At 41.7% G+C, this 10,230-nt stretch overlaps 1 protein-coding gene across 5 annotated transcripts in view; it reads right to left on the reverse strand.

Moving 5' to 3' along the window:
- dnajc13 (dnaJ homolog subfamily C member 13) overlaps nucleotides 1-10,230 on the reverse strand; it is a 31,238-nt gene that overhangs the window by 9,411 nt on the left and 11,597 nt on the right. For 2 of the 5 annotated variants that reach the window (XM_023395090.2, XM_087170675.1), the window contains exons 9-35: nucleotides 10,098-10,189; nucleotides 9,665-9,831; nucleotides 8,783-8,862; nucleotides 8,502-8,671; nucleotides 8,369-8,401; nucleotides 7,505-7,604; nucleotides 7,276-7,383; nucleotides 7,015-7,170; nucleotides 6,854-6,910; nucleotides 6,636-6,757; nucleotides 6,355-6,430; nucleotides 6,056-6,151; nucleotides 5,816-5,956; nucleotides 4,734-4,751; nucleotides 3,672-3,754; nucleotides 3,434-3,587; nucleotides 3,134-3,237; nucleotides 2,868-3,027; nucleotides 2,695-2,757; nucleotides 2,494-2,595; nucleotides 2,185-2,289; nucleotides 1,538-1,740; nucleotides 1,342-1,426; nucleotides 1,064-1,218; nucleotides 633-678; nucleotides 380-534; nucleotides 55-256 (exon numbers count right to left, since the gene is read on the reverse strand). In XM_023395090.2, the coding sequence (XP_023250858.1) occupies nucleotides 55-256; nucleotides 380-534; nucleotides 633-678; nucleotides 1,064-1,218; nucleotides 1,342-1,426; nucleotides 1,538-1,740; nucleotides 2,185-2,289; nucleotides 2,494-2,595; nucleotides 2,695-2,757; nucleotides 2,868-3,027; nucleotides 3,134-3,237; nucleotides 3,434-3,587; nucleotides 3,672-3,754; nucleotides 4,734-4,751; nucleotides 5,816-5,956; nucleotides 6,056-6,151; nucleotides 6,355-6,430; nucleotides 6,636-6,757; nucleotides 6,854-6,910; nucleotides 7,015-7,170; nucleotides 7,276-7,383; nucleotides 7,505-7,604; nucleotides 8,369-8,401; nucleotides 8,502-8,671; nucleotides 8,783-8,862; nucleotides 9,665-9,831; nucleotides 10,098-10,189 (3,033 nt within the window). The remainder of the gene's footprint in view (nucleotides 1-54; nucleotides 257-379; nucleotides 535-632; nucleotides 679-1,063; nucleotides 1,219-1,341; nucleotides 1,427-1,537; nucleotides 1,741-2,184; nucleotides 2,290-2,493; nucleotides 2,596-2,694; nucleotides 2,758-2,867; nucleotides 3,028-3,133; nucleotides 3,238-3,433; nucleotides 3,588-3,671; nucleotides 3,755-4,733; nucleotides 4,752-5,815; nucleotides 5,957-6,055; nucleotides 6,152-6,354; nucleotides 6,431-6,635; nucleotides 6,758-6,853; nucleotides 6,911-7,014; nucleotides 7,171-7,275; nucleotides 7,384-7,504; nucleotides 7,605-8,368; nucleotides 8,402-8,501; nucleotides 8,672-8,782; nucleotides 8,863-9,664; nucleotides 9,832-10,097; nucleotides 10,190-10,230) is intronic. The other 3 variants (XM_087170674.1, XM_087170676.1, XM_087170673.1) reach the window with 2 other exon arrangements.

Here is a 10,230-nt window from a genome sequence, read left to right on the forward strand (position 1 = left end):
GACATTGATACGGCACTACAAGCTTGGATAGATAAAGAAAACAAAGACACATACAGCATCTCGAATAGGCCAGTTTGGGAAGCGGATGGTGTCACACAGATGTCTGAGGTAGTAGATGTTGCAGAAGAGCTCATTGTCCAGCTGAGGGAAGCTGATCACGGGGATGGGGCAGTACTGGTAGAGGGCCCGTGTGTTACTCTGCAGCCTGGGACTGAAGTCAGCTACATGGGCTGCTATCTTCTCAATCATCATGCGCCTGAATCAGAGTTCAAGCAGAAACTTTTAAAACTCCTATAAACCGGACGATCGCTTTCATTGCTGCATTTCTAAATATCCCAACATTGCCTTTGAGAGTAGACTAATAGAGACTGAAGTCTACCTCATCTCGCTGCTCCAAATGGCCTCAGGTGTGTCAAATTCTCCGAGGAATATCTCAGAGAATCGCTCGGCCTCGTAGTTCTCCAGATAACACACCATTGCTTCAGGCAGCACCGGCCCGAGAACACTTCGCTGCACTATGTCCTGACCCTTAGACTGCAGAGAGCAAAACAGGCAAATGTCAGGGATTCATAAGATACTATCTATTTCAACTTGTACTGTGACAATCTCCGTCTCAAATAAACCAACTTTACCTCCTCTGATTTGAAGGCTTGCTTCAAGTGAGTGTACTTCAGGAACCTAAAACCACAAGAACATCTCAGTGGTTATTATCAACAGCACAAACACACTCGCACATGCACGCACACTCATGTATGCGCACAAACACATGCAGTGTTTTTCTAAAAGAAGAAAACAGTGTCGTTGCATAACAATTTCTTCCTTATAAAGAAACAGAATATTTTGAATTTTGAACTGTAATGTCAATGAAATAATAATTATTGTATAATGCAAAGATATATGTGCTGTTTGTTTATTGGTATCTGTCAGTCATCTTGGATTCATCCCACTTAAAAGATATTGCAATAATTATCCTTCTTTACTGTTGGCCTGGGAATAATTCTTGTATGTTAGGATGTTGGTACAAAATGTTTAAGTGTTAGTTGTTTGTGGTGTGTCTTCACACCTTGCTACAGGAAGCACGTTGGAGCCTGTGTACATCATGATGAAGAAGAACACCCCAGTTAAATATAGGCGCTGCAGATTGGGGTTGTCTTGCATCACCAGGTACATAACATTGGCAACCTTTTCCACCAGGATGGGATCAAAAGTCAACAGCAGCTGGAGAGGACAAAGAAAAACAATGGAAGACGAATACCATCAAGATGTTGTTTGATTTACAGCGATACAAGTAGATGTGACAATTTTAAGGACATAAATATCAGATTCAAATTGTGCAATCACCTGGACAATGTGTGGGAGACAAGCATTGTCACTGATCATCCTCTTGATTTTAGGCAAAGGACGGATAATGGCATTATCTTGGTCCCTGAATAAAAAGTAAATAAACAGGTATGTTGTAGTTATAGTCTAATAATTCATTGCTCTTAACAAAACTTGCAAGAACGTTAATATACAAGACATTTTGTTTGGTCCCCACCTGCTGGGGTAGTAGGAGCACATGGTGATGAGCATGTTAAGGATTAGTGTAGCCAGGTCGGACTCGTTCATCACTGCCTGTCCTGTAGCCAGGAGGCACCATTTCAGCTGGGGTATGGCCTGCAGGGGGCGCCAACCGTCCATCCCCTGAGCCCAGCAGCGTGTCTTTGCTGTCAGGACGCCTGTGTTCCAAAACTCTTGCATCTGGACGAGTCAAAGTAAAAACAAAACACAAAGATAAGCGGAAGTAGTTCCTGCAAAAGAAACTAAAAAGCAATATGAAAAAAAAAAAAAACCACACACACACACACACACACACACACACACACACACCACACACACACACACACACACACACACACACACACACCAAAAAATAAATTGCAAAAGCCAAAAAAATGAAACAAATAATACTACAATACTCATGATGTCTCCTCGAGATAACATCATATTACATTAACTGGCCATTTGTACTCCATTATTCAGATATAATATCGACTTGAGTACAAGAAAGATGTTGTTATATCTATCATAAATATATTATGTTAGAGGGATTTTTATTTCTGTTTTATTACATTTTGTTCAGCTGTTGTTAGCAGAGCTTCGTTTCAGTTTCCCTAGTGCGGGACTTTTGAGATGATCACATACCTCCTCAAAACTGAAAGGTCCTCTTCTTTCCTTGTCTGCGTTCCCAAAGTACCACTCTTTCTCGCTCTCCCTCTTCATGTCTGGTGCTGCCTCCAGCACATTGCTCTGTGGAAATGAAGAGGACCTCTGTTTGACACTCCAGACAAGATGAATTAAAAGATTCTCATCTTTGGGTCAATGTTGAATTAAATCTCATCTATGGCTCACTGAGAATTACAACGTGTGTTATACAGTACATGATTGATCAAATCAATGGAGCCATCCTTTTCATATAATATAATTCAGAAACTACAGCAGCCATGTTTTCACCTGTAGGGGCACAGTAGCTCTGCTAGTGTGCAGATGGGCCAAGGTCAGTAGGTCCACCAAGATTCGCACTCCATTTGAGTCCATCACCTCCTTTACATTTTTCTGCAGAACAAAAAAAATGAATTATTACTCAAGACAAAGAAAGATGTGGGTTAAATGAACATATAATTCCAAAAGGCACCGCAGCTTTTATTAGTTCACCTTGTTGAGAATGAGTTTGTTGAGGAAGAGGATGAGTCTGTCTCTTTCCAGTTTGTCTGTACACTGTGACCACAGAAGCGTATTTTTGATTTCAGGATTAATTACAAAACATTAAAACAGTACCCTTGCTGTAACTATGTAAACACTAGCAGCCACAGTTTGCCTGTACTCACTCGGTCCAGCATGCCCACAATGTATTTTGTATCTGTGAAGGGACCAATCTCCTCGTAGCACTTGCCATAGACTATAGCGAGCGCCTGCAGGCACAGGCACTTCATTGTAACTTTGGGTGTAAGCAGAAAGCGATGGTAGAGCTCGTTGAAAAACTCATATCTAAGAGCAAAGAGAGGGAGAAATAACTTAAATCCTCTGTTTGGATTCAGATCATAATGATAATATCAGTGCAGCTGGTTTGGTTTTTATGTTTTTGTTGTCTTACGATCTCTTGATGGCACTGGATTCTTCATTTTCATCCTCCTCGAGTAGCAGACGCAGATAATAATCTCCGATCTTTATCTCATCTGAAAGGCACTCATATTTCACCTGCAAATAACAACATATGCTTACATGTTTTTCTCTCTATGTGTCTTAGTTTTAGAAATAATCCTGTATCTCTTCATGAAAATCATCAAGTAACATCATACACTTGTCCAGCATAACACTGCAGTGTATCACACATAATGGGAGCTGATGACATATAAACATCAGTGAGTGTAACATGCTCCAGCCGAGCACAAACCTCAAACTCCTGGTGGTTCCAGGAAATGACGGTGGCGTTGCCGAGCTCGCGGTCTACGCTGAAGGCGCGCATCTCCCCCTCCAGAGCGTCCCGCAGCTCCTCCCTTGTCTTCAGGTTCCAGATGAGGTTGGACCGTGCGTGGTCCAGCTGGAATCTTGAGAAGACAGAAAAAGCAAGTTAGGAAAGTAACTAATAAAATAAACAATCTAATAAAATCAGGCTCATGGTAATAACATACCTGTAGTAGAAAAGCTCCCAGTTGGATTCAATCTTTATTCTCTGCCTTCTTTTCCTTAGGATGACAGGCTTTTGGTTTGGGTTCTGAAAACAAACAAAAGACACACAACTTTAAGGATCCATGTCAGTTTGCCATTGTTCAATACTTGTCCTTTTTCAGCTTATTGCATAGAGAGAGTTGATGAGTTAAAATGGCGACAACATGAGCGACATCTTACACAGACAAGAACACCAGAAATAAATAGCACCAGTGTGAAGAAAACTTAACAAAAAACATTTTTGAGAATGGACAAAGTCAGATATTAGAACAATGAGACAAAAAAAAAAAAAAAAACCTTTAAAAACATCACACCAACATAGAACATAAGTTAATGAAACACAAAAACCAAGATGGGATCCCAAAATTGGGTGCGTTCTGTAATTCTTCCTGGGCGAGACGGGTCTTTGCCGAGTGCGCATTTAAAATGGCTTTTCTGCTTTTCAAATTTAGGCCCTTAATTCCCATAAATCTGTTGCCTTTTGCTGCAAAGACCATGTTGCTAATTATGCGCTACAACTGTAATTTGCCTATGACTTATTACTTTCAGGTTAAACATTTTTTTCCCCTTTGGTGGCATAAAGCAATACAACAAATTTCCTGCATCATCAAAAATGGTGTGAGCAATGTAAAATACTGCTGTAGACGCCAGTACAGGCTGGTTGGCAATGGCCCTACTGTTTATGGTAATTAAACTCATGTCTCAAACTAAATGTGGTCATTACTTATTGATACACAACACAGCAGGCACTTAACATGTCCTCCACTGACAGCAGGACATGAAGAGACATGTTCAAATCTATGCTTTCATCATCTTTTGTGAAATACAGTGACTTGTTTTTTTTTTTCTTGCATCTATTTGAAGACACACATGGAAATTCTTTGCAGATGATAGCAGGTCATCGCCGGGCTGAATTAAAAAAAAAAACACACTCAATATGCCACATGAAGATGGAAAAAAGGTTTGGTCAAGAGAAAGAATATGGAAAGAAAACAGCATGGATCCCATTGGTCAGTCCTACTTACCAGGTTATTTCTGTCCTGCTGCATTGTTTGACAGCAGAGAAACCACACAAGACAAGGGGAGGGTAGGGCAGAGACAACACAGAGAGATTATTGTTCCTCGGATCAAACAGAGATGAATCGCAACAAAAAGGGTCACAGGTTACTAGACTATCGATACAAAGAGTCTGACAAACAACTCTATCACTAAATCCTGCTGATTTATTAACTGACAATCCACTAGATTCATATATTTTTCCAAGACTATCTAATGAATTGCTAACACCAAATAAACAGGGAGCATGTGGTGCAAACATACAATGATGGATGTGATTCAGTGGAAGCAAGCCAATCAAAATTCACAGTTGATCAGCCATTTTGAGAAATTCAACATCGAAGTGTAGAAAAGGGAAAGGGAGCCCGTTAACATTCAGGACAAAAAAGGATTTGAGTTACAGCTTTGTTTGAAAGTAGATGTGATTTGGGTGAAAAGCCAGGAAGTAGTAGCCCAAAGTTTTATCAAGTGGTTTAGCTGACACCATCAACCTCCAGCCGCCCACACGCTTTCTATAAAAACAACCCACACAGTCTGAATTGCCTTACATCTCTGACGTGCAACTTTGACATGTCTTCACATTTGCACCCTAAAGGAGTTATTCTTTAAAAGTGAAGAGGTGACCTTTGAATTTAAAAAACGCTTTGGTCACATTCACCACAACAACAACAGACTCACGAAATCACCTCTAATGGAGAATTTTTCTCAAACCTCGATAGAAAAAGTCTGTTAAATATACCGTATGTGAAAAGCTGCACATGCAGTTTTGAACAGTAAATATGCAAGGCAAGGGAAATTTTGAAGTGATTGTATCTTGACTGGCTCCGCAAGGTCAGGCAGCATCAGAGCTGGGAACGCTTTCCATGCAAAAAATATCGGCAGCAGCTGAAAAGTGCGTTATTGAGTTGGTCTCTGGACTCTGCAGTACTGTTCAGCATCAGCAGGAGGAGCAACAACAGTTAAGAGACACCAGAGCAGCAGCAGCAGCAGCAGAAGCCTGTCTGAGGTAAATCAGCATTTAGTCCCTTTGAAAAGGAAAATGAATCCTCACCTCCTTCTGTGCTATGCCCATCTTATCTCTCCAGTGCATCAGCACTATATCAGCCTTCTCCTTGGCAAACTTTTCCACCTCTTTGGCCGCTTTGCCTGCTATCCGCTGCCACTCAGGCACTTTGTTTCGGTTTAGCTGGTCCTGTCGGAGACAAACGTAAAGCAACAGTTATATTACAAATTCCTCGTTGGGCTTTTTTGGTCTATCTGCAAAAGTGTACAGATGTGTGTGTCTGGATACCGTGGCGATTTTCAAGTTGTCACGGATATGCATTCTGTCTACATCTTTCTCTGGGACTGGGTCAGGGCTGTCCAGGTAAGCCAGCATGCCTGTTGGCTAAAAGCACAGTAAGAGAGGAACACAAAGTGAAATGGGTAAGGACTTAAACAGGGTATCTCAGCTGCCAAAAAAAGCATTGGCTTACATCCTGTAGTACTTTGCCTGTATCACATTCATTATTCTAATAGCTCCTGCATGAATATTGGACAGGCATCAAATATTTGTTTCAAAGTGTCAACTGGGCTGGTTTGGAGGCGTACCAGTATCCTCTTCAGGAGGTTCATGGCAACAGGGTTCTCAGCTGTCCAAAGTCCCACCAGGTGACGACTCAGTTGTCTGATAAAAAAAAAAAAACACCTTCTGTAAGCAGCTGAGCCATTGTGTTATTGGTCAGAAAACATGCCTTCCTGTTTATCTACTGTAACAACTCAAGCTTTTTCTACTGCTACGTGCAAAGAGTGTTTCTCAGGATGAGTGGAAGAGTATTAGTGAACAAGCAGCTGGAACCGACAGCTTGAGTGTGTATTTATTGAGCTTGGACCTGTTGGTGAGCATCCTCTGATCACTGCTGATGGTGAACAAAGACGTGTGCAGATGCCTTGGAAGAGCCCCTTCACTCAGGGCCAGCTCTTGCATCTTAGTGGCTATTTCCTTGTCTCCCTCCTGAAAGAAATGCAGGTTAATTATCATCATGAAGCGTGAAATCTAAAGAGAATCCAAATTCACACTGTAGAGCACCTCACCCGCAGAAAGGCTTACCTCAATAATGGCCTTCATCACCAGCCCAGCTCCCTTCACTATCGCCATAGACGGATGCTTAAGACAAGAACAACACATTTCAGTAAACTAGCATGTACTGAATTTATATCAGTGATATTACTATCATAATTAGGGCAGGTAGTTTTATTGAAGTCAGCTACCTGGAAGAGTTTGAACAAGGTGCGTCCATTGGATGCAACCATCTCAAGCAGCATGTCAAACTGCTGCCCCTCAGTGGTTTCACTGTAGGGCGCGCAGAGGGCAAATGTTAAGAAGTCCAGTAAGGAGCTGATGACCAAAGCTCCAGTTCCATGGTCCTGGAAAAAAATGAGAGTGAGAAATAAGACTTTGGAAACTCAAAAAAATGTAGGTTTCCTAATTACCCTGAAACCAGCTCGCTGACAATAAAAAGAAAAATGTACCACGTTAGTGATGAATTTTTCAAGGAGGTTTTCCAGGAACTTCTTAGATGACAGCAGAGAGGCCTTGTTCAGCTGCTCCTGCCTCAGGTCGTAGTCATCGTGCATCGGCTGCAGGGAAAGATGAAAGAGAAGCTCTCAGCCAAACAACAAGAAAGATATCAATCATTGGATCTATATTTCTACACCTGTATAACTTAGATTGATGTCTAGATATTGAGGTAATACTTACACACATAAGGGCACAGAGCATGTCTATAGCAGCATGTGTCACACCATTGTTGTTCCTTTTTAAAGCTTTTACCGTCTTTACTCCCAACTTTTCCCTAAACCTAGAACACACAAACATACATTCACAGATTTATTAAAACTACTACATGGACCATAAATTGAGAAAGGTGAGGAACATTATAGACAGAATATAAATCATACCAATACTGTATTATTTAAAGAGGTCTGGGGTTGGATACACAAAGAATTCATTGCTTAAGAAGTGGCTTGTTTTTTCTTTTCCTCATCAGCCCTCACATTTCTTTTCATTGAACTACTAAGGATAGCATCATTAAAGAGGTTTTCCTTAAAGCAAAAATAAGCCATTTATGTATTTATAGGGATCCGTGCCTTGTGGCTGTGGGAGACACCAAACTACTGCAGCAATGAATCTTTCAGGAAAACCAATTCTGGCTCATTTGCTTCACAGGAACAAGGACTAAACAGTAAATACAGTTCCTCTCATACATCTCAGTGACCCACAAGGATTACAGGTTTCTTGAATATATGTGATTTACGGGAATGTAAAGGATAGAAGGACCAAAGCAGATACTGGGATAGAGATGGAGGAACAGAAATAAGAGGGAGAGATGGGGAGAGTGGGAGGTCAAGACAAATCGAGGCAGACAGCTCGACTGAACAGAGTGAAGTGACATAACCTCCCCTCTGAAGTGCCTCTCTAAAAGGTCTGAGATGAAAGCAGAGCAAAGATAAAAGAAGAGAAGGCTGACCAACAGACAGCTAAGACGGACTCTGGAAAAGAACAAGATGGATAAGAAATACAGAAAGAGAAAGGGCAGACTGAGATGTATGGATTCATATTTACGTTGCATCTGTGAGTCCAGACCCTTGACCAGACCTTGGAATGACAGAGCATGCCTGTTACCAGCAGCTCAACAAAAGTAGACTTTGAAAAAATAAAGCAAGAAGGTAAAGCAGAGTATCTGCGGCATCCTTACTTAGGGAGCTGGGTGAAAGCCTGGAAGCCAGCCTTGGAGGCCACCAGGCGTCGGATGGCCTGGAAATGGCTCTCCAGCTCAGCGTTAAGAGCCGGCAGCTCAGCCTCCTGAGATAAAAGAGCCAGGATGGCGTTGTTGATGAGCTTCTCTTTGTTCTCAGAGAAAAGACCCTGAAGAGAACAGAGAGAGAAACAAGAGAGATGAAGATGGTGGGGAATTAGTGTGAATCCTGACTGGGCAGATGGGCAGACATAAATCACACAGGAGGTGAACACACTCACATCTTGGGTAACTGCATGCAGCACTCCACTGTAGGATATGTTGGCATTGAATCTGAACACTGCATCTGCAAAGTTTCCATCTGAGGAAAGGAAGGAGGCACGGAACAATTTAACAAAAGATATATCACCTAAAAGTTTAACAAGACTAAGAGTCTGCAGCTGTACTTGGCAGCATAACCCCATTTTGTTCCAGTCACAGACCTAAGCATTCAATCTGACAAAACAAAACAAAAACAGAAGGTCATATAACAAAACATATCGCCATATGGAAGGCATACCCAGAATTCTCTTCTGACTCTTCTGACCATCTGGATGAAATACATGCAGAGATCAGTGGTGTTGTTCAACAACCTTCTGGGTTTTTCAGGGGTCGCTGGGTATTTATTTTCCAAAAAATATCAGCTTAGCTGTGTGACATCTGAATAGTAATAGTAATAGCTGAGGGGAGAAGCACAGAGGTGCTTTGATGCGAATGCTCACAATTAGCATGCTAATATGCTGATGTTTGGCAGGCGTTATGTTTAACATCTTTGTTTAGTGTGTTAGCATGCTGTTGTTTGCTACTTAACACTACACACACAGTACAGCTGAGGCTGATGAGAATGCCATTAGTATTTGGTCATAAACCGAAGTAGTAGACAAACTGATATTTTGACCTAATTGTGGTACTGGATGAAAAGTTAAAGGATCACTACAGACATGAGGATTCATCATTTATTGTTTATTTCATTTAATGTTAATCCATCTAACAGAACGGAGAAACTAGTACCCCTAGCAAAAACCACGACTTAAGTGGATACCATTGTCAAAACCATTTAAAATCAAATCTAAACCAACATGAACATCAATTTAGCTGCATGAAGATAAAGGGCATTGACTCACTAGGAGGTGCTGCCAGGAATTTGAGATGCAAACTCTCCACCTCCTCATCCACGGGCATGCTCAGCAGGCCCCACCTTTGCCCTCGCCGCGTGGGGGCCATCTTGACACACACGTCCCTGTTGCCTGATGCACGGACTCCATCAAGTAGGCTGGCTAACAGGGAGTCCCTACAGACACACACGCAAACAGATTTAGTCAAATGCATTACATCGCGTTACAGTGGTGTTGAGAAACTGACGGTGTGTGCACAATAACTGGAAAGATTTGAGGCCACGCAACAGATACATGCGCACAAGCAAATTACTCATCATGTACACAAGGTAAATACTACAGAAAAAAAGGGAAATGAGGTCAAAAATACATCTAACAAACCCACAGGACCTGCAGTGTCACTATGTACATAAAGAAAAGTGTATGTGTTACGTTTGTGTACCTTTCTGTGGAGGAGTACTTCCTGATCTGACCTCTGATGAATTCAACTGTAAACACCTGAGGGTTGTCTACGTCACAGATGAGAGCAAATACCTGAGGGGGGACAAGAGTGAGAAAAAGAGAGGGGGGGGGGG

Source organism: Seriola lalandi, unplaced genomic scaffold, assembly GCF_002814215.2.
Source record: "Seriola lalandi dorsalis isolate HSWRI2012SDOR001 ecotype SW California unplaced genomic scaffold, Sedor1 jcf7180002054956, whole genome shotgun sequence".
NCBI classification, from domain to species: Eukaryota; Metazoa; Chordata; class Actinopteri; order Carangiformes; family Carangidae; genus Seriola; species Seriola lalandi.